Consider the following 24,900-nt stretch of genomic DNA (forward strand, 5'->3'; position numbering starts at 1 on the left):
GTCTTGAGCTCACCTATGTTCTTGCGTCCATGCCAGGCCTCCAAAGAAGACATTTCAGAATACTATACCCACATTTAACCATGTACAACTTCTCAGGCTTTAAATAAGTGTCAAAAATAGAAAATTTATGGTTCAGGGACCATCAGTGTTGCTATCCAGAATTCATTCCAGATAAGTTCTAAGAACACAACATATTTTTATTACTCTAATAAATTAACCAGCAATGACAGTTTTGTGGCAATTAGGTTATATAAACTTGTTACCATTAAGACACATCATTAGGTTATATTTTTAAACTTCCATATGTCACCTCAAGTTAGGCAGAAAGAAACATGCAATGCAATCTTTATGACAGATTTTCTTAAATTCACCAGTTTTCCCATTTCTCCTGACATTTTGTTGAGATTTTAATACTCTACACTTTGGCAACTGACAGGTTTGCTTCAACTAACTTAGTTAAGCTGGAGCATATGTTATAAAATGGCAAACCAAGCCCTCTTTTCCTTTGGTGAGAATAGCGGGTCAACTTAACAAGACACATTTTAAAAAATCTGTGATATCAAAGAAGCATTAATAGGGTAGACTTTTTGCAAAACAATTTTCATTTAGTTTCTTTAATCACTGAGCTATTCTCCCAGGGTGGAGTGGTGGGAGTAAGAATAAGTCGAATGTCAAATAGTTTCACAGGACAGAAAAAGACCTTTCTCTAGATTATTCTGAGTTCTTACATGGCATAGAGAGCTTAACTTTATAGCCAACAATGAATATATAATATTAGAATTAGATATTGTGCCCAGAGAGAAAACGGGAACAACACATCATGAAAAGTCTCTTCCTTTCATTTTATATATGCAAAATCTAAGTAAACATGTTCAATTATTTCTACCATTAGCAAGATAACAGGTATTGACCCACAGAACTTGGCTGTGGATATCAATAAGATATAATGGAAAACTCTGTTTTTCCAGAATCTAAAAGGCTAGAACCAATAGACAACAGGCCATTGAACAAAAAGACTCAGCATTCACTGATGATTCATTAGTGGTCTCTAAGAAGGAGCTGAATCACAGGCCATGTTCCCACATTAGGAAGCCTCTCTGGGCCAAACCTTGGGCTATCAGTGCAGCAGCTGAAGATTACAGCAGAGGGATTAAGGGCAGGACTGGTGAATCATGTGTGGGGTGCACAACTAAAATGAGGGGTCCCTTTCCCACAAATTAAGAATTTCAGGACAGTGATAGCAGAGCGTGAATCCCCTCTAATCATGGGCCCTATGAGCCTGTCTAGGGTCATGCCCTTAATGAAACCTGATAGAGATTTTAACTCCGAAGGCAGTCAGAGTTGCACTCATCTCTAGGTCTGTCACTTACTCAGACAAATGAAATATTCATCTAGGAACTTGACAAAAGGTCCACGTGACAGCATTTATGATTCCTCTTGCCTCTTCTTCATATGGAAATGGTCAGACATCCAAGTAAACAATAATTACATTTTTAACTAAAACAACATCTAGTGACTACCTGGTCTAACTCTTCCACTCTCTGAAGAACTTAGTTGATTCCTGGCACTAGACAATGGCTCCAACTTCGGTCTCCTGACCCCAAATACAATGCTGCTTGAGTAAAATTGTGGTGACAGAGTGGTGCTAACAGCTCAGACTTTGGAACCAAATAGCCTGTACCTGAATTCCAACTCCACTACTCTGTAAAACTTGCTTATTGCTTAACTTGCAAATTGCTTAACTCCTCTGTGCCTCAGTTTTCTCATCTGAAAATAGGCATATAAACAGTACTATGCAGGTTTATTTCATATAAAAATTCAAAACACTGTTGTACAGAGTTTTAATAAATATTAGCTCTTATTATTTCAAACTTCACTTCTAGAAACACCTTTTTTTTGGGAAACTCTATGGATAATCATACAGATTGGAATATGAAATGAAAGCTAACTCAGAGAGCTAAGTAGATCTAAAGTTAAATCAATAACTTTATAGTACAAGTTTGTATTAATGAGTTGGTGTGAGGATAGCAGAGCTACTCTTGTGTATTATTCATACTCTTTACCAACAGTTTATATAAAACTGTGATATGGTTAATATGGTCATAAAATTTTGTTAATGGGACATAACATTTTCAGGAAATGGTCAATGAGGACAACCATCCTCAGTCATATCTGAGGCCAACATAACTCTATTACCAAATCTTAACAAAGACATTTCCGAAAATGCAAAATTATAGTTCAGTACCCCGATGGAGCAAAAATCTTTAAAAAAATTAGAAAGTCACAATCAATAACATAAAAATGACAATTCATTATGATCAAGTAATACTTATCCCAGGAGTGTAAGGTTGGCTTATTGTTCAAATCAATTAATATAATCCACCAAAATACTAAAATGAAGGGAAAAAATACATGACCATCCACTGAAGGGCTACTTAGTCTTCATTTTTAGTAAGATTGAGAAGGAGCCAGCTAATGGTTGAAACTCAGTTTCTTTATGAAATGATATATTTTAAATTCTGAGAGCTTCTAGCTTAATGAAACACATGCACTCTATTTTTCCTTCCTCTTACTTGTTTTCATAATTTGAAAAAGGTAGTGATGCCCAAAGTTTGAGTGTAAAACTGAACAGATTTCCCTGAATGTAGCAAATGATAAATACGGTTTGAATTGGCTGCTCCTTATTCATCTAAACATTCATCTATCCATCCACCCATCCATTATTTAACAAATACCTCTTGGTTTGGGAATGCTTTGCACAGAATGATTAAAAAAAATTAATAAACACATAGCTCACCTCATAGAGTTTACAGTCAATAAAGAAAGGCAGACACTGATTGTAAAATAATACAAATAGGTACTACAACTGCAACAACTTGTATGGAGAATGAGACAGATGTTTTGAGATGAGGAAACGAGAGAAGGTGACCCTAAGAAATGAAATCTAACTTTAGATTTGAAAGATGACTAGACATTAGCTAAGCAAGAATGGAGGAAAAGGATTCCAGGCAAAAAGGACAGCGACTAAAAAGTCCTAAGGCTACTGGAAAATGGTAGATACAGTTACTTCTTTCTCTGGAGCTCAGGTAAAGCTGAAGAGCCCTGACTGCTCACTTCTCCCTAATAGTTCTTCCATCCAGTCATCAAGAGGTAATTAGCACCAACTCAATGTGATTTGCAAGAATACAATGATTACTAACTCATCTTCTTTGAGAAAATGTATGAAAGTCCAGGAAAGAATTCTTCAAACAGAAGCTTTTATTCTTTGACCTTCTCCTTCTGCATTCCATAGCCAAAACAAAAGAAAAAAAAATAATTTCTTTATTTATGTGGATATTTTAGACAATAGTTTTCTATGTAGCATATTGTGCTTTAGAAATTGTTCCCAGATATTTTTGAGTTAGAGTTATAGATGCCCATAATGGTTAACCAAAAAAAAAAAAAAAAAAAAGAAAGAAAGAAAGAAAAACCTTAAACTATTAGAAATAAGGTCTGGAAAAGCAATACTTTTGATTTGCTGTGTAAGGAAGCAGAGGACCAAACTGAGTCTAAGTAAATCCCATCCACTCTTCTGGTGTTGAGGCTGGATCCTGGCCCACTGGGACTTTAATATGTAAGAGCCGAGTGATTAGAGGGACTGAAGATTTCTCACTGCTCTAGAGTATCATTGATTTCATACTTAGCAAAAGAGAATTGGGCAGATTATCTGTTTGTTTGTTTGGTTTTTTTTCTTTCAGGAAAACCTGATTAAACATTCTCATGGTCTCATACTTCTCAGAAAAGAGAACTGGTTAAAATAAGAATTACAACCCCGTTTTGGTTACAATAAATCCTTTTGATGGCTCTTGAACAAGTCTTTTATTTTTACACAATTTCTTGCAATTCTTTTTATGGTTTTCCAAACCCAATCCTAGTAAGATACCAGTAAGTATGTGTTTAATTGAATATCAGTTACAGTTTGAAGCTGTGTTCATAAACCTGTATTGTTTTTAGTAACTAAATGAATAAGTACCACGGCCATGGTTAAATTATCAGACCCTGAAATTAGACTTTAGGGATTAAATGAACTCCAATCTCACCACTTTTGGATGTGTGTTTTAAATTCTTTAGTCCAGTTTCTGAATCTGTAAAATGGGGATAACATTATACTTAACCAAAGCGCTGTTGTTAAGATTAAATGAGATTATTAATGTATAAGGCTTAACTAAAAGAATCCACTAAAAGAATCAAAATGACATTTCAAGCAGTAGTTGCTAGCATTACATTGCATATATTTCTTCAAATCGTAAAAGGGTACTTTTTTTTTAAACTTTAAGGAACATTTTGCTAATACATCTTCACACTAGAAAATTGCAGCCTCTTAGCAAGACCTTTATTTACTTAAAAGTACTAGGAAGAGAAAGGGGAATTGGAAAAATATATACATGTAACAACTTTTTTGCATATATAAATAATTTATAATACTCTCTATCTTCTCATATATTAAGTGATTCTGATACAATTGCAATTCAAAATAGCCACAAATATTCAACTCAACGCCAGTTCAATCTCATTTTTCTCATTTCCGTGCACCAACCTTTGTCATTTGGCTGCAAATTTAATTAAGTTTGGACTTGAGCTATACTTTATATCAGAGGCTTATATACAAACACAATGCTTCAGAACATATATCCATAATAATTATTTTTAAAGGTGGTAAAAAAGCATTTGAAATCAATTAATCTAACAATGAGTGGCTTGCTTTTAGTGAGAAATAAATCTTTAAAAAAATCTTCTGTTTATCAGAAAAAAATAGAAACAAAGCCACTAGCATTGGTTTAAGAGGCTGTTGATATATTTATGAATATTATATTATTAATAATAAGTTACACTTAATCAATAGGATATAAAACTTCCCTTAACAGGGACTGAATGGGACTAGAACTTCATAGTTTAATATAGTTTAATGTAATGTCCAGTTTCATCACTAGCGATCATTTGACTTCCACATCATCTTCTTTGTATTTTTAAAGCAGATACAGCTGGGTGCTTATGCTTATAGAGAATAAGGTCCCTGGGGATGGACTGTATGAGACTGAATCCTGATTCCATACCTCAGTGTGTGACCTATGTTTACTCTCTTATTCTCAAAAGGTTGACATAAAAAATAAGACAATGAATGCAAGGCACTCAGTACTTAGTAAATGCTCAAAAAATTTTATCTATCTATCTATCTATCTATCCCTGGTAGTCAGTTCTGCTGGTAAAAAATCCACCTGCAATGCAGGAGACCCCAGTTTGATTCCTGGGTTGGGAAGATGCCCTGAAGAAGGGATAGGCTACCCATTCCAGTATTCTTGGGCTTCCGTGGTGGCTCAGATGATAAAGAATTCGACTGCAATGTGGGAGACCTGGGTTTGATCCCTGGGTTGAGAAGATCCCCTGGAGGAGGGCATGGCAACCCACTTCAGTACTCTTGCCTGGAGAATCCCCATGGACAGAGGTGCCTGGTGGATTACAGTCCATGGGTCCCAAAGAGTTGGACACGACCGAGCAACTAAGCACACACACACCTATCAAAAATGGCCACAGAACAATTCACATGAAGTCCCTAATACTTTCATTTAAGTAGCCCGAAATCACATGCCAAATGGCTAGGGAGCAAGGAGGGTGATAAACCCCAATAGAGGAGCAGATATATTTGGGAATTCCTACATCCACTATTTTGTTTTGGGAGGATCTAGATCTAGAATAAGCTTCGGTGAAATAAATGACTCAAATTAGTGAAGGATTTCTTGACTACCTGTCATTTGCAAAGAAATCTAAGAGATAAAAGATGGCATAAAATGTAACCCTTCCTTCAAGAAGCATAGCAATCAAGTTTCTTAGATGCAAGCAACAGAAACTGACTTGGGTTAAATAGAAAGGCATTTATTAATATTAAACTGATAATTAACAGCTTATAGAACATCAGAAATGTAGGTGTGGAAGCTATGAAATCAAGAACAATGTCCAAAATCATACAGGAGAACTGGTTCAGTTATCAATGCCACCCCCATGGTAGAGGTGGTGCAGTTCTCATGTGGACACCATTGACACACGTCCTTGAGGTTCTATTCCCATCAGCTGCCAAGTCTCCTACTTTTCTTAGGGTGGATTGTCCACAACACTGGTTCTTAAAGCATGGGTTTCCAATTCAAAGTTATATAATTGGTAGTGTTGTGGTCTTGCACCTACCTTCTAGTTGCAAGGGAAGCTTAGACAATGAATTTTGGGCATTATTTTGGCTTTTGTTATGGGAGCTGGGCTCTGTCTCAAAATGTAGAGGATTCTTCAAACATAGTATTCAGATATGAGGCAGTCAAAGCAATAACAAATGTCTACTGAAAGCATATAATTTAGTAGGTAGGATTCATTAAGTACAGAATCATTACAAATAAATAATTTATAGTACAAAGAGAAATGTATTAATATTGTTATGCTTATAAACAAGGAAACATGTATAGTGACTAGAGATATGGGCTCTAAAATCAGGCATACATGCCTGTGTGGTCAGTCATGTCTGACTCTTTGCGACTCTGAGGACTGCAGTCCGCCAGCTTCCTCTGTCTATGGAATTTTCTAGTGAAGAATATTGGACTGGGTTGCCATTTTGTAACTGAACCAGGGATCAAACCCACATCTCTTGTGTCTCCTGCATCTGCAGGTGGATTCTTTACCACTGTGCCACCTGGGAAGCCCTCAAAATCAGGCATATCTGGGCTCAAATCTCTGCTTAGACACACTGTTCAATCCTGGATACTAAATTACTATAATATCCAGGATGACTTCTATCTATAGTTCTAAATGTGATCCAGGCTCTGCCAATCAGATACATGTGATAGAGACTTGAATTCAGAAATGAACTAAGTAGAGAGAGGTATGACATGAAATGTCTATCTTAATAGCATAGCCTGAGAGGCAGCGTGGTTTTGGTCTAGCAGCTACTACTGTGGCCCACTGGCTCAGTTCAGTTCAGTCGTTCCGTCATGTTCGACTCTTTGCAACCCCATGAACTGCAGCACGCCAGGCCTCTCTGTCCATCACCAACTCCCAGACTTTACCCAAACTCATGTCCATTGAGTCGGTGATGCCCTCCAACCACCTCATCCTCTGTCGTCCCCTTCTCCTCCTGCCTTCAATCTTTTCCAGCATCAGGGTCTTTTCCAATGAGTCAGCTCTTTGCATTAGGTGGCTAAGTACTGGAGTTTCAACTTCAACATCAGTCCCTCCAATGAACACCCAGGACTGACCTCCTTTAGGATGGACTAGTTGGATCTACTTGCTGTCCAAGGGACTCTCAAGAGTCTTCTCCAACACCACAGTTCAAAAGCATTAATTCTTCAGCACTTGGCTTTCTTTATAGTCAAACTCTCACATCCATACATGGCTACTGGAAAAACTATAGCCTTGACTAGATGGACCTTTGTTGGCAAAGTAAATCTCTACTTTTTAATATGCTGTCTAGGTTGTTCATAACTTTCCTTCCAAGGAGTAAGCGTCCTTTAATTTCATGGCTGCAGTCACCATCTGCAGTGATTTTGGAACCCCAAAAATAAAGTCTGACACTGTTTCCACTGTTTCCTCATCTATTTCCCATGAAGTAATGGGATTGGATGCCATGATCTTAGTTTTCTCAATGTTGAGTTTTAAGCCAACTTTTTCACTCTCCTCTTTCACTTTCATTAAGAGGCTCTTTAGTTCTTCTTCACTTTCTGCCCTAAGTGTGGTGTCATCTGCATATCTGAGGTTATTGATATTTCTCCTGGCCAACTGGATTCCAGCTTGTGCTTCCTCCAGCCCAGCGTTTCTCATGATGTACTCTGCATATAAATTAAATAAGCACAGTGACAATATACAGCCTTGACGTACTCCTTTTCCTATTTGGAACCAGTCTGTTGTTCCATGTCCAGTTCTAACTGTTGCTTCCTGACCTGCGTACAAATTTCTCAAGAGGCAGGTCAGGTGGTCTGGTATTCCCATCTCTTGAAGTATTTTCCACAGTTTATTGTGATCTACACAATCAAAGGCTTTGTCATAGTCAATAAAGCAGAAATAGATGTTTTTCTGGAACTCTCTTGCTTTTTTGATGATTCAGAAGGTGTTGGCAATTTGATCTCTTGTTCTTCTGCCTTTTCTAAAACCAGCTTGAACATCTGGAAGTTCACGGTTCACAGACTGCTGAAGCCTGGCTTGGAGAATTTTGAACATTACTTTACTAGCGTGTGAGATGAGTACAATTGTGTGATAGTTTGAGCATTCTTTGACATTGCCTTTCTTTGGGATTGGAATGAAAACTGACCTTTTCCAGTCCTGTGGCCACTGCTGAGTTTTCCAAATTTGCTGGCATGTTGAGTGCAACACTTTCACAGCATCATCTTTTAGAATTTGAAATAGCTCAACTGGAATTCCATTACCTCCACTAGCTTTGTTCATAGTGATGCTTCCTAAGGCCCACTTGGACTTAACATTCAAGGATGTCTGGCTCTAGGTGAGTGATCACACCATTGTGATTATCTGGGTCATGAAGACTGACTCAGTAGGAGTCACACTATCCTGGCAAGAGCAGAAGATGCCTTGCCAATGCAAGGCTGAGCTGCGATTTTGGGAACCATAGCCTAGAGTCTGTTTCTTTATTCCTTCCAAGAATTCCATAAGCAAAATAAGTCTCCCACTTAAAGTAGATACATGAGATTTTATATTTTCTTCAATTAGACTTTTACCTGATTATCTGTGTGGCCTTTATAAATTATACAACCTCCCCAAGGCATCATGTCCTCATTTGTAAATAGAAAATAGTACTAGCAGCTGCTACATGAGAGATTTTGGGGAGATCATATCTGATGCTGGGAAAGACTGAAGGCAGGAGGAGAAAGGGACAACAGAGGATGAGATGGTTGGATGGCATCACCGACTTGATGAACATGAGTTTGAGCAAGCTCCAAGAGTTGGTGATGGACAGGGAAGCCTGGTATGCTGCAGTCCATGGCGTCTCAAAGAACTGGACACAACTGAGTGACTGAACTGATTTGGCTGACTAATGTCTGTATATACACAAAATCATATCTGGCACAAAGTAAGCATTTAATAAATGGCAATTACCATTACAGATGATGGTGATCATGAAGACAAAAAATATAATAATCATGGTACCCGCCACAGTGGAAATAGGCTAAGGGATAGACAATAGGCTCTGGAGGCTACTGTGAATAGAGAGGCATTCGATTTGCAGTGTTGAAAGCCTACTGAAAGGAACATGTCTTCAACTGCTTACATAGGGAGCCAGGTGGAGGATGTGAGAAAAGTCAGTGTGAACTGCAATTCATTGGGCTTCAGCTATCAAACAAACACCACATTGAGTCTTCTAGAAATGCTTCAGGGAAAGTCTGTGGGTGTATTTATGCCTCTGGCTTCTGATGTTCACATCAGCTTTCACAAAGTGCTTTCAAGCCTTCACTAAAAATGCTAAGAAAGTCACAAATATGGCATTTTCACTTAATTAGGATCAAGTATAAAATGAAGCTCAGCCAAGAAGAGACAGTTTTTGGAGGATAACAGCCTTGTTAGCACCTCTCCTGAGCCTATGGGCTTCCCTAGTAGCTCAGATGGTAAAGCATTCTCCTGCAGTTCAGGAGACCTGGGTTCAATCCCTGGGTTGGGAAGATCCCCTGGAGAAGGAAATGTCAACCCACTCCAGTATCCTTGCCTGGAAAATCCCATGGACAGAGGAGCCTGGCAGGCTATAATCCATTGGGTCACAAAGAGTAGGACACAGCTGACTAACACACAGCTCCTGAGCCTAAAGGAAAGCCAAGTTAACAAGTCTGTACCCCTACTACCTTCCCTCCAGGAGGTTTGCCACAGAAATATTTATCATATACAGAGTGCCCTGAAACTGCACTTTTTACTCTAATGGATAATTTCGAAGCAAGAAGTAAATGAGCAGTAGAAACATTAAAGAAGGTGGCCTTGACTCTCAGGGAGGTAAATATTATACAATGTTAGTTTCTGAGCAAAGTCTTATCCAACACTCAATGTCCTAAGGGACTCTGGAACTTATTTAGTTTTTAAGGAAATGTTTCACATTTACCAACCCATAATGAGAATCAATTTGCTTGTAATTACTCCTGGCTGTTCTTTGAGTTTCAAGCTGAGCCTGGGCCAACCCATGCCTAAACTCACAGTTGTGCATGGTCAGAGGGGTGAGCCGCTCTTGGGCTCTGAGCTCATTTAATTAGTAAGTCAGGTTAATACAGTTGAGGAATGGAAGCCAGGGAATTCATATATTATTTATTCTGATGTCCTTTCAATGTTACAGAGCAAAAATCTAATAAGGCATTGTGTCTACTGCTAAAATGTTTCTCCTTCAATCCTCTGGATCTAAAAACTCTAAATTACAAAGGTACCTGTTGACTCATGTGGCAGTCTTGATCACTGCCAGGGTAATCCAAACCCACACGTTTGGGCCAGCAGGTATAAGTACACATTGATATTGCTGTTGTTTCATCACTAAGTCATATATGACTCTTTGCAACTCCATTGGATCATAGCCCGCCAAGCTCCCCTGTCCATGGGATTTTTCAGGCAAAAAAATCCCATTTTTCAGGAGTGGGTTGCCATTTCCATATCCCCAGAGGATCATCCCTGCCTGTGGATCAAACCCATGTCTCCTATGTTGGCAGGTGTTGGCAGGTATATAGATTTTTTTAACCACTGAGCCACTAAGGAAGCTCACTGTGTGTGCACACACATACTCATAAACTGCTTTACATTGTATGCCAAGGAGAAACAGTCTAACGGTCTGCTCAGGAAAATGAACCAAGCAGGCAGATTTGCACCAGTGAGACTGACAGATACTAATTTGATAACATTGAATTTTGCTTCTTTTTGGTTTGTCCACTTAGGAATAATAAAATAATGGATTCCTTTGCAATTAGAGGAAGATATTTCTTATACTTCTTCAATGTACTTTATGTTCCTTTTATACTTTAGAATTTTTGAAATCAGTATATATTACCAAGAGGTGAATACATTCACTGTAGACTTTTAGTATTCTTATTAATGTAACAGTGAATCTTACAACTGATTGTATTTAAGAGAAGAAAAACAGTCATTTGCCAGATACTGACATCTTGATGAAAGTGTAAGTGGAGAGTGAAAAAGTTGGCTTAAAGCTCAACATTCAGAAAACGAAGATCATGGCATCTGGTCCCATCACTTCATGGGAAATAGATGGGGAAACAGTGGAAACAGTGTCAGACTTTATTTTTTTGGGCTCCAAAATCACTACAGATGGTGACTGCAGCCATGAAATTAAAAGACGCTTACTCCTTGGAAGGAAAGTTATGACCAACCTAGATAGCATATTCAAAAGCAGAGACATTACTTTGCCAACAAAGGTTCGTCTAGTCAAGGCTATGGTTGTCCTGTGGTCATGTATGGATGTGAGAGTTGGACTGTGAAGAAGGCTGAGTGCCGAAGAATTGATGCTTTTGAACTGCGGTGTTGGAGAAGACTCTTGAGAGTCCCTTGGACTGCAAGGAGATCCAACCAGTCCATTGTGAAGGAGATCAGCCCTGGGATTTCTTTGGAAGGAATCATGCTAAAGCTGAAACTCCAGTACTTTGGCCACCTCATGCGAAGAGTTGACTCATTGGAGAAGACTCTGATGCTGGGAGAGATTGGGGTAGGAGGAGAAGGGGACGACAGAGGATGAGATGGCTGGATGGCATCACTGACTTGATGGACGTGAGTCTGAGTGAACTCCGAGAGTTGGTGATGGACAGGGAGGCCTGGCGTGCTGCAATTCATGGGGTTGCAAAGAGTCAGACACAACTGAGTGACTGAACTGAACTGACTGAACTGATATCTTACAAAACAGATATCCTGAATGGTTGTAATATTGGCTCAAAGGCTGACCTATAATCTATACAATACTTCTAATATTCCTTAAGTATTAAGTTCTTTTTGCTTTTAATTCATTCATTTTCCACCAGGAAAAATGCCCATATTACTTGCAAGTTGCACAAGATGTCACCATGAACATAAGCCAAGTGTTAAGAAAACTCTCATCCATCAACTGGAAGTTTAAATGTCCATCAACAGAGGAATGGGTAAAGAAGATATGCCACATATATACAATGGGATATTACTCGGCCCTAAGGAATTAAATAATGTCATTTGCGGCAGTATAGATGTGTATAATACGAAATGATGTAAGTCAGAAAGAGAAAGACAAACACCACATCATGTCACTTATATGTGGAGACTAAAATATGACACAGATGAACTTTTCTGTGAAACAGAAACAGACTCACAGACAGCGGACAGACTTGCGGTTGTCAAGAGGTGGGCAGGTAGGGGAGAGATGGATTGGGACTTTGAGGTAAGCAGAGGCAAGATGTTATATACAGAATGGATAAACAGAATCCTACTGTATAACAAGAGAACTCTATTCACTATCCTGTAACAATCCATAATGGAAAAGAATAAGAAAAATAACATATATATATGTATTACTGAAGCACTTTGCTATAGAGCAGAAATTAATACAACATTTTAGATCAACTATACTTCAATAAAATATATTTGAACAACAGACGCACCCTTAATATCCAAGTCACTACTCTTCTAATGGTGGAAGAATTGGAAGGGCAGAAGCCTTAAAGTCCAGATATACATGAGGGTCATGATAATATCTGCACAATGTGTCAGAGTCTATATACATATTCTGGTACTTTTCTGTGGTCACATGGAACTGATAATTGTTAGATGAAGTTCACATCTACCAAGGTACCTCCACACCATAAGAACTGGAAGACAAATCCTGCACTTTCACAGCACAAGATGAAATTCAAGAAAATATAAAAATAGGACAGTAATTCGAATTAAATTTGTATCCAATGACACCATGGAGGAGCATTTGTAATGTTCTTTGCTTTCCCCTTGAAAAAAATTATGACTAAGCCTCACTGGAATGTCACAAGAATATTTTTCTAATGTAAAATAATTTGAAGATCACCTAAAATACTTGTTAGCTTCATTATTTAACACCACTATCTGCCCAGACACAGATACATGCTCCTGTATATTGTCTTCTGTGTGATGCTTCTTAGAGCATTAATAAGATTGATCAAAAGCCCCAAGGGGGTTCTAGATTTAGTTATAATGATGGAAAATGTGGGGGTCTTAGACTTATTTTTCTCAGACACAACTGTAAAATGTATTCTTGTGAGAAAAATCTAAGAAAAGAAATAACATGGCAACAGACTATCAACAAAACACACACATCATTTTACTTAAAATCGTAGCAGGGATGTGATTTTCATCTTTCCTAAACAGCATTGCTCCCAGAGGTATATGCATATGGGATCTGCATCTTCACTTAAACCAGTGATGTCCTAATTGTCCTTTAACTGAAGTCCTGCATATTTTTGCTGATGACAAGTAAACATCAACCCAGAGTTCTTTCGAAATAATCTAATCCTACCACTTGCCCAGTGCAAGAATTCTTTCCTAGAAAATGATTTTACAGCACATGGCAACCTACCAGATTTTTTTATCAGTTGCAATTGTTATGAGCTTCTTATACACACACACACACACATATATTTCAGTTAAAAAAAAAATGTCTTTTGGCATCTTTTACCATTAGTCTAGTTTTGCCCTTAGGGCAGACATAGTTTGCTCTTTTAAGAGGACAGTCTGTGGTGACTGGAAAATAGCTATCTGTGTAAACACAGCTATCCTTTCTCTCCTAGCTTCCCTTCCTCAAGGGAAATAGGCCTCTCCTTTACTTTTTTCTGCTACTGGTTCTTCAAACTCCATGGTTTATGTGTCACTCATTTGGTTTTCTGGTTGCTAAATATCCTTCTTAAAATGCTGTGCCTCTAATTGAGCATAATATTCCAGGTATAATTTAATAATGATAATAATGATGCTGTAATGAGAACAGCTGCTACTGATGGAAAAACCAGGACTAAACATTGCACAAAGATCTCCGTTTTGATTATTTCATCACAACAAGGTATCAAAATATTATACAGATGAGAAATCATGGCTTAAAAAATTTAAGTGCCCTGATTCACGAGCTTGAGGAACCATACCAGACGGCACTTAGATTCAGTGAATGTCCTCTCATCCACCATCCCCCAAGAGCTCAAAACCCTATCTGAGCACCATTTCCTACATGACAGGTATTTTAAACCTACTGACATAAGATGTCACTAATTTTCACTTTGCTACTGCTGCTGCTAAGTCACTTCAGTCGTGTCCGACTCTGTGTGACCCCATAGACGGCAGCCGACCAGGCTCCCCCGTCCCTGGGATTCTCCAGGCAAGAATACTGGAGTAGGTTGCCATTTCCTTCTCCAATGCATGAAAGTGAAAAGTCAAAGTGAAGTCGCTCAGTTGTGTCCGACTCTTAGCGACCCCATGGACTGCAGCCTACCAGGCTCCTCTGTCCATGGGATTTTCCAGACAAGAGTACTGGAGTGGGGTGCCATTGCCTTCTCTGAATTTTTCTCTTTAGGAGTGGAGAAACACAATGCTCTCTTTTTTCTCTAAGTTCTTAATTCTATATGTATATCTACTGAAATAGATATAGATATACTGAAATAGACCAGCACACAGCATAACCTGGATCCAAAATATAAACACTTGGAGATGGATTTCTCCTTTTTATTTGACAATTAAGTTTCACTGCCTACATGGTGATAAATATTATTAGGTCCCATTTAGTTCAGCAAATCCAATTAGTTCTACAGAGCTTCTCCATCCCTCTAAATTTAAGAAAAGTTGTAAAGTAAGCACAGACTATCCTGACCTTCTAGATTCCTCAGCATTTTATTTCAGGGCTTGCCTTAATCTTCCTTTAAGATCTTAGAGAACTAAATATTTCATCTTGGTATCACTTTTCACTAATGTGGTTTTTATATTCACTTATGTATTTAAACAATATCTATCTTCCTCATGATAAAGAGGAGCAGAGATACTGTGTTTTTCACCAGTATGTCTTAAGAGTTTATTACAATAATACCTGGTAAATAATTACTGCTCAATTAATACTTAATGAATGAAGAAATTATTGAGTGGAAACAAGCATGAATGCATTAACAATAAACTCAATCCTAATATTATCCTACTCCAAGCCTCCCAGAATCAAGTTATATCCTTCTCTCTGGAATGGAGCCAACATATTATTGATAAGGAGACAGGTGATAGTGATTTAGTAATGCAACTATTAGGCTCATTAGCATTTGAGAGAGGAAGGAAGGGAAGTAAGGAGAAGGATAGAGAGAGAGAAAGAGCAGATGAGTATCTAGAGTTTGCTTAACAGAAAGAAATAGTAAATAAGGTGAAATGTCAGGCATCAACTTCACAGTTAGTTGTTTAAGAGATAGGATCCTAAACCTGTTTCAATAAGATTGCTTAACTACCTACTTATAATAACATCTTATAAATTACTAATATAACACTATGTCTTATTCTCTATAGCAAAGATTTGCTACCTGATGAAATATGAAGGCACTCCAATTTTTCATAAGGATAGACTGCTCAGTTTTTAAAATAGGGATCTTCCTGTTTATCTAGTTCATACAAAATCTAGTTGCCACATCACTACAGATTAATTGTGCCAATCATTAGGTGCATAAACTAGGGCAAATCACTTTACTTCCTCTCATCTCTTTCTGTAGTTGTAAAGACAGAAATAGTAACACATATAGACATTAAACTAAAGTGCTCACAGGTGACAAAGAAGATTATTATATAATCATAAAGGTGTCAATTTATCAAGGAGATATAACAACTGTAAATATATATGCAACATCACAGCACCTTAATATATAAAGGAAATACTAACAAAACTAAAAGGAGAAATAAACAGGAATACAATAATAGCTTCAATTCCCCACTGTTAATAATGGAGAGATCATCCAGACTGAGAATCAATAACGAAAGAGTGGTTTTGAACAATACTATAGAACAAATGGACCTAACAGCAATAGGATACAGCTTCTTCTCAAGCATGCACAGAACATTTTCTAATATAGATTATATGCTAGGTCACAAAACAAGATTAGCAAATTCAATAAGATAGAAATTATATCAAATATCTTTTTCAACCACAATGGTATGAAACTAGAAATCAGTAACAGGAAACTCACTCACACATGAAAATAAAACAACTCAATCCTAAACAACTAATTTATCAAATAAAAAACCAAAAGAGAATAAAACATTTCTTGAGGTAAATGAAATAGAAACACAACAAACTTACGGAATGCAACAAAAGCAATTCCAAGAGGAAAGTTCACAGCTATAAACACATGTATGAATAAAAAAAATAAAGTTCTCAAATAAAGTACCTTGAAGAACCAGGAAAAGAAGAAAAAACTAGGCTCAAAGTTGGCACTACAGAGAACAGGATACCAATGAAAATAAAACAATTATAAATGAAAAGATTAAGAGCTGGGTATTTGAAAAGATTAAAAAACTGACAATTGTTAACTAGGCTAACCCAGAAAAAATGAGAAAGAGCAAAAGTAAACAAAATGATTAATGAAAGAGAAGACATTCCAGCTAATACCAAAAAACACAAAGGTTGATGAGACTTCTATGAACAACTGTATGCCAATAAATTCAACCTTGCCAGTAAGTTAAATAACCTAGAAGAAATGGATACATTACTAGAAACATACAGTTTACTAAGACTGAAATGAAGAAATAGAAAATAAAAACAAACCAATTATTAGTGAGAAGATCAAATCAGCATTGAAAAACTTCCCAACAAAAGCCCAGAAACAAATGCTTTCACTGGTGAATTTTACCAAGCATTTAAAGAAGAATTAATGCCAATTATTCTCAAACTCCTCCAAAAAATTAAAGAGAAAGGAATGCTCCTGAACTTTTTTTATAAGACCAGGATTACCCTGACACCAATGCTAGATAAGGATACTGTAAGAAAAGAAAACTACAGGCTAATACTCTTGACATGTATAGATGCAAAAATCCCCAACAGAATAATAGTAAACCAAATTCAACAGTCCACTGGAAAAGTCATACACCATAAACAAGTAGGATTCATCTCTGGGATACAAGGATGTTTCAGCACATGCAAATCAAAATGAAAGATAAAAATCATATGATTAACTCAACAGATACAGAAAAAGCATTTGGAAAAAAAAATCAACATTTTTTTTATGGTAAAAACCTTTGTCAAATTAGGTTAGAAGGGATGTATCTCAACATAATAAAGGCCATTATATAATAAGCTCACAGTTCATATCATACTCATTGATGAAAGGATGAAAGCTTTTCCTCTAAGACCAGAAATAAGGGGTCCACTCTCACCACTTCTATTCAACACAGTACTAGAAGTCCCTGTCATAGCAATCAAGAAAGAGAAAAAGAAATAAAAGATATCAAAATTAGAAAGAAGAAAAAATGTTTCTATTTGCAGGTGATATGATCTTTCACATAGAAAACCTTAAAGATTTCCAAAAAGCTGCAAGGAAACAAATTCAATAAAGCTGCAGTACACAAAATTAACATTAAAAAAATAAGTTACAATTTTATACACTGACAACGAACTGTCAGAAAATGAAATAAAGAAAACAATCCTATTCATAATAGCATCAAAAACAACACAATACTTAGAAATATAGACTGTTTAATCAAGGACGTTAAAAATCTGCATAATGAAATCTGTAAGACACTGATGAAAGAAACTAAAGAAGATGCAAATAAATGGAAAGATAGTATATGTTCATGAGTCAGAAGAATTAGTATTGTTAAAATGTCCACTACCCAAAGCCATCTATAGGTTCAATACATCATTTACCAAAATTTCACTGAAGTTTTTACAGAAATGGAACAATCAATCCTAAAATTTGTATGGAATGACAGAAGATCCTGAGTAGCTAAAGCAATCTTGAATAAGAATAATAAAACTGAAGTGTATCATACTCCTGATTTTAAACTATACTATTAAGCTATAGTAATCAAAACAGAATGGGTCTGTCATAAAAACACACACAGACCAATGGAACAGAACTGAGAGTCCAGAAATAAACCCTCACATTTATGGCCAGCTAATATCTGACAAGGGAGTTAAGAACAATCAATAGAGAAAAGTCTCAGTCAAAAAAAGGTGTTGGGAAAACTGGAAAACCCATGCAAAATAATTTATATCACAGAAATGCAAATCAAAACCACAATGAATAACCACCTCACACCTGCCAGAATAATCATCATTAAAAAAAGACAGATAAGTGCTAGCTAGCTAGAATGCGAAGAATAGGGAATCTTCTGTACTAATGATAAGAATATAAATTAGTATAGTCACTATGGAAAACAGCATGGAAGTTTCTCAAAAAATTAAAAGCAGACCTACCATATGATCCAGTAATCCTGCTTCTGGGTACATATCCAAAAGAAATTAAAGCACTATTGCTAAGAGGTTCCTGTATGCACAGGTTCATTATGGCATTCTTTACAATAGCCAAGACATGGAGTCAACCTAAATGTCTACTGTTGGGATGAATGGATAAAGAAAAGGGGACACACACATACACAATAGAATATTATTCTTCCATAAAAAGGAAATCCTGCCGCTTGTGACAACATGAATGAACCATGAGGGATTTGGTTAAGGGAAATAAATCAAAGACCAATTTTGTATGATCTTACTTACCTGTGGAATCTAAAAAGAACTCATAGAAACAGTTAAAAGGTACAAACTTTCAGTTATAAGGTGAATAAGATCAGAGTATCTAATCTACAGAATGGTGACGATAGCTAATAAGGCTGTACTATGTACTTAAAGTTGCTAAGAGAGTAAATATTAGAAGTTCTTCACACACACACACCCTCCCTCATAACTATTTGAAGCAATGAATGTGTTAAATAACCTCACAGTGGTGATCATTTTGTAATATATACACATAACAAATCATTACATGGTGCATCTGAAGCTCACATAATGTCATATGTCAATTTTATCAATTGACAACATGTCAATTATATCAATTGACAATATGTCAATTTCTCAAAAAAGTTGAAAAAAATCTCTATCATTCATCAGGGTAATTGTGAATTGAAATAAGATAGGTAAAAGCCCCTCTATAAAACTTAAACTTTCTAAAAGTCTAAAGAATTATCATGTTAATTTTAAATATTCATGTCAGAACTATGACATGGAACACTTGTGTGTTGACTGCATTATTTATTAGGCATCATCAGTATTTTTTAAAATAAAAAGACCTTGTTTACTTACCTATGAGGGTTGTGAAAGGCTCAAATGAAATAATACCAGTACAAATGCTTTAATCATGTACAATTATGATTATTTAAAATATCAGTCAAATTCTACCACAAAAAATGCTCTTACCACAAAAATTCATTACTAGTACACAGCAACAAACTTTTTTCAAATTATCCTTACATCAACTATTTGAAGCAACCAAAGAATCAGAACTTTGAGGAACACTATTCTCTAAACTGTATCATAAGTTATGAAAACACAATGCCATTTGAAAGATATCTACATAACAAATGATCAAAATCCCAGAGACCAATTTCATTAAATAGCTCCTTGTAGCAAAGATCTAATGTGAAAACAATGATGACTTGGAAATACAAGTATGAAATCAGGCTTTCAAAAAGTACATGTAAATTTAATTATCCCTCGAAGTTATTTTTTGAAATGGGCAAAAATACCAGGAATGTGTCATAAATGCTGTATTTCTGCTCAAAGCAGTGATTTAGAGTTGCACAGCTTGCCAAGGCTTGACTTCCTCTGAAAGGCAGAGGGTATAAGGAAAGTAGTCAAGCTGCTCATTATTTGGAATGCTGGATATAAAATCATCAGTTTTCAATTGTTTGATAGGATGAAATATAAAAACACCACAAAAAATTGGCAGAGAAAAAAAGATTCAAAGTCCTACTCCACCTTAAATGGCCTCACTGTGTGACCTCTGAAATGGTAATGGGTTATGAAATCAATGTTTTAGCCTACACAAAAGTGTAGGTAGCTGGATTGTCAAGAAGGATGCTAAAACTGTGGCCTAGAGAAAGCACCAACACTCTAAACAGGTCAGCACAGGAAGCAGAATACACATGCCTCAAACTTGCTCATCATATAGCCTTCAGCAAGAATATAAAATACATTTTATTCACTGAAAATAGTTTCTCGAAACAAAAAACAACCCACCGAGCCGAGCCACAATGTATGAACACATTAACTAATTCAGAGGCCACCTTTACCCTGCACTTGCAGAGGTAATGTTTGTAAAAGGCAAAGACAATTAGGGCATCTTGTATCATCCTGCCATCTCCACCTATTTTCCCAATTGGTGCAGCTCTCTGCACCAATTCCATATAATAAATGCCCGAAATAACCATTAGTCTCCGTTCAGACTTTAGCATTTCCCTTTAATTGCTAGATTACTACTTCCCTACACTTCTCTCCTGGAATTTAAGGATGAGATGAAGAGGGTGGCAGCATCATTGAAGGAAGACATTGCCAGTGCCTCCCTCCACCAAATTTGGCAAGCTAGCACAAACCTAACAGGACTGTGGTCTGAAATGAATGAGGGTAGGAAATCTATGCCCAAGGAGAACCTTAAAACCCAAGTGCAGTCTAGCTGGATTCTCAAAAAACTTACAACTTTCAATTTCCAAGGTGCAGTTTTGTTCATCCAGTGGGTACCGCCTCAGGTCCATCATACAGGCAGCTGTGGTTGTGATTCTAGAAAAGAAATATCAGTGATACATGCTGTTAGCTGGTCCATGACTAAGCTGGAAAAATTAAGTCCCAAAGAAGATAGCACTGGGTCTCGAGGAGCCTGATTTAGCCTAATCTCTAACAAAAAGAGTGCTACAACTTTGGAAAATCATTTTCCCTGGTGGGCCTCATGATGCTTTGTAAATTAAACAGAGTGTACTAAATTAGTATTCTCCCAAGATTTGGCCCATTACCTACCTGGTACCCCAAATCACCTGGAAGCATTTATTAAACAGGCAGTTTCTATTCTCCAGAAGCTCTTGTGACGGAATGGGGCCATCCCAGGACTCTATTTTACAAGCATGACAGGTGATTGAGAAAATCAATGTGGCTCTCAGTCTTCCACTCATGTTTGTTTTCTCCTTCTTTTCTTAAGATCTTAAAATCAAATTTCCCAACAATCTCAGCTTTGGTCCATCATTTTTGACATTTCTATACAGAGTGTAGTGCTTTGCAAGTGTGTTAGTATAATACACAATAAGCTTTTCATCTGTTACCTAATTTGCTCTGTCCTGAATAATCTTTCTATAGCCCTTTAGAGAGTTTCCTCCTATTGGCTGGAAGGATTATTTATCTAAAACAGACAGTACCTTTATAATTTATCAGGGAGAGATGTATATGTCTCCAGTGTCTTTATATTTCTCTGTCATCATTTTTCACTAACCTCTCTTTTCACTAATAGAAGACCTACTAGAAAGAGCCAAAAAACATAAAGTCCTAAGTGATTATCAGTATGGTTTCTGATCAATAAGGCAGCATAATTTTATGAAAAAGCACACTTTAAAACACAACAGACAAAGGTATGAATCCTAATTCTGCCTTGTTAACACTGAGATATATATTAAAATGGTCAATATCTCCTAACCAGCCTTAGTTTCTTTGTCTGTAAAAAGGGGGCATTTTAATAACAATAATAATTACCTAACAGTTTCTGGACGAAGTAATATAATAATATATGTAAAGAATATAAAAGAGGACCTATACATAACAGGCCCTTTACATCCGGTAAACAAAACCAAGGGAAAAACTGGTGTTGATGAACTTTGGCATACTCTACTCTGAGAGGCACTATACTTGTGTGTTGGAAACAGAGAAATAAATGCAGCCCTAGCTTGAGAGAAACAATCCATAGCTTGACCTTTTTCATTAAAAGGTCTCAGGCATTGGGCTTCCCTGATGGCCCAGTGGTTACGAATCTGCCTTCCTATGCAGAGGGTACAGAATCGATCCTCTGCTGGGGAGCTAGGATCCCACATGCTTCATGGCCAAAAAAAAAAAAGAAAGAGAAAAGAAGAGAAAAGAAAAGGTTTTGAGCACAACTTACACAGTCCAGGTAGACTGAATCTATGAAATTCCTTGGTCAGGTTTAAGCGTCTTACGCCTTTGTTGTAGGATGAAACGCATAAGTTATTGTAAGTAGTTCCTGCCTCTTTAGTTTGATTACTGCTTCATTAAGGTTTGTGCTTTGCTAATTTTTGCTTTCCTATTTAGTCATGAGTGAGCATCCTATGACTGTTGTTCATCTTGGACTCCTTCCTCTCCTTTACCAGGAGGATTCTCTGCCTCAACTCCTCAGCCATCTGCCTTCTTCAGCATCCATGGCCCCATTGCCCCACTTCCGTGTTACTATAGGATCTCGGTCTCTTAGTCTCTCCATCTGCCTCCCTACTATTATTTATACAATGGTAAGACATTTTAAAGACACAGATAGGATTCTACCACTCCTCTTCAAAATTTTTAGAGGCTCTTCCAAAAAATTCCCAATCTTGGCTATGACGTACTGTTACCTGAATAACCTAACCTTTTCTTCTCAATATGATCTCATACCAAGTCGTCACTCACTATTTCCAGTCTTCACATCTGTTCTCTCTGCCTAGAATATGAATTTCCCCACCCCCGATACTCACAAAGCCCTATATTTTCCTTATCCTTCATCTCAAAATCACCTCTTCTGAAAGGGATTTCTTAAGCAGTCCACCCAAAGTATCTGCCTTACTCAAGCTCCATCTTAGCTATTTATTTTCTTCAAGGAATTATTACAATCTGAAATTATCTTGCTTATTTCTATTTTGTAAGAATGATGTTTCTCAGTAAACTTTAAGCCATTTAAAAGCTGAATTTTTTCTATTTATTGTAAGAGAATCAAAAGGGATCTGTTGAAAGGATAAAGACATAAATTATAGAATGAAGCACTTGGTTTTGCTGTGCATAAATCTTTTATTTGGGGGATTATTTTATTGCATAATTTCTCTTTTTTAAAACTTATATCTTATGTTTTAGAGATTCATTTTATATTTTTAACAGTAAGTAAAACTTAATCTACTTATTAAATTATATAACTAGTTAAAGAGTTTACTATTAAACTGTTTCTGCTTTCGATGGGACTGATCAAATGTCTATAATTTATTATTTTATAAATTATAAAAATTATATAAAACTTTAACACTCACATTTGCTCAGGGTTAAAAGAGGACAATTTATTTTGGTTATGTGATACTTGGCTAAATTTTTCACTGGTCTACTGTCTTTATTTAACATGTAGATATAACTGAATTACCACTAACATAGAGGAACTTGTGTAGAAGAGAAATTGTCAAAGGAAATAAAATTAGCTACCTAGTGGGCATACAAATTCTCATGCTATTTGAGTAAAATAGCAGATACAATCTTCATCTTGATACACTAGATAAAATTAACTTTGTTTGATAGAATGAACACCAAAGACATGAAAGGTACAAGGGCATACATAGGATAAAGAGGGACAGTCAAAAATAGATGTCTGATTGTGTAGGTGAGGTGAATTTTGCAACTGCTACTGTAATATGCTGTGGTTTACGCTTTCCACTGATGCATATTCAAGGCAGCTAACATCTGTGAACACTAGGGCTGTGAGCAAGAAAAATAAATTGACTAATGCTATTGCAGAAGCAATTGGGTTTCTACTTATGCTTTAAAAATGAAGTATTAGGAAAGTGTTTTTCTCACATCAACAACATTCATATTCCCACTGATGTTTCACTTGTTTTTTTTAAATGTTATAGCATACTTCATAAAGGGCTTCCCTGGTGGCTCAGTGCTAAAGAATCCGCCTGCCAATGCAGGAGACAGATGTGGGTTCGATCTCTGGGTTTGGGAAGATCCCCTGGAGAAGGAAATGGCAACCCACTCCAGTGTTCTTGCCTGGGAAATCCCATGGACAGAGCCTGGCAGGCCACAGTCTACGGTGTTATAAGAGAGTCAGACTTGATTTAGCGACTAGTTGACTAAAAAACAACAACTTCATAAAACTAACTAAAAATATATATAAATGTTTTCTAGTTGATGTTTATAAGCATTTGTGTCTCCTGTTGGGATTAAAATAGAAATTCTGTTGCCAAAATAATCCACTTGGAATCCTGATAATACAGAAAAAGATAAGTGACCAGGGACAAGCCACTTACACGTACCAATGTGTGGTTGCTCCTGAAACAATGAACTAAAAACCTGCCATATTGCTTTATTATGAGATGATAAAAGTAAGAAAAAAATCTGTAACACTAAATGTTCTTCATCTTTTGTTATTATTCACTGCTAATGAGTAGACACAGTGATAACTCATTTAACCAGTAGCTACTTGGTAGCGGGCATATGTATATGTTTGTACGCGTGAAGAAATGTAGAATATTCACACCCTTATAAGCAAATCAGAGCTATGATATAAATCATGTCCCAACATATAAATATTCAAAAAGAGTCATTATGTCATATGTGTATATGAAATCCTTATTAACAAATTTTAAGACAAAGTACAGACTGAACTGAACAGACGTAACAAATCTGCATATTTTCTAGGTGTTTTATGAGATCAGAAACCACATCTATTTTTATTTGTATCTCAAAAACCTTGCCAGGTGCTGGCCTATGCCAAGATTAAAATAAAAATAATAATAACAACAACATAAAACAAACAAAATTGTCAAGGTCACAAGTATTCTCAAACTGAGGATTTTGAAACAATTCTCTAATATAAGTGTCTGATTCAATTTATTTTAAAAAGTCCTAAAACAAATTTGAAGTCAAAATCATCCTTACAGAAGAAGCCACCTTGGAATAAATTT

The 24,900-nt window shown here is 36.6% G+C and overlaps 1 protein-coding gene across 2 annotated transcripts in view; it reads right to left on the minus strand.

The window, feature by feature from the left end:
• GABRB2 (gamma-aminobutyric acid type A receptor subunit beta2) overlaps positions 1 to 24,900 on the minus strand; it is a 288,802-nt gene that overhangs the window by 115,740 nt on the left and 148,162 nt on the right. For both annotated transcript variants that reach the window (XM_061424253.1, XM_061424252.1), the window contains exon 5: positions 20,685 to 20,767. In XM_061424253.1, the coding sequence (XP_061280237.1) occupies positions 20,685 to 20,767 (83 nt within the window). The remainder of the gene's footprint in view (positions 1 to 20,684; positions 20,768 to 24,900) is intronic.

This window comes from Bos javanicus, chromosome 7 (genome assembly GCF_032452875.1).
Source record: "Bos javanicus breed banteng chromosome 7, ARS-OSU_banteng_1.0, whole genome shotgun sequence".
Classification (NCBI taxonomy): domain Eukaryota; kingdom Metazoa; phylum Chordata; class Mammalia; order Artiodactyla; family Bovidae; genus Bos; species Bos javanicus.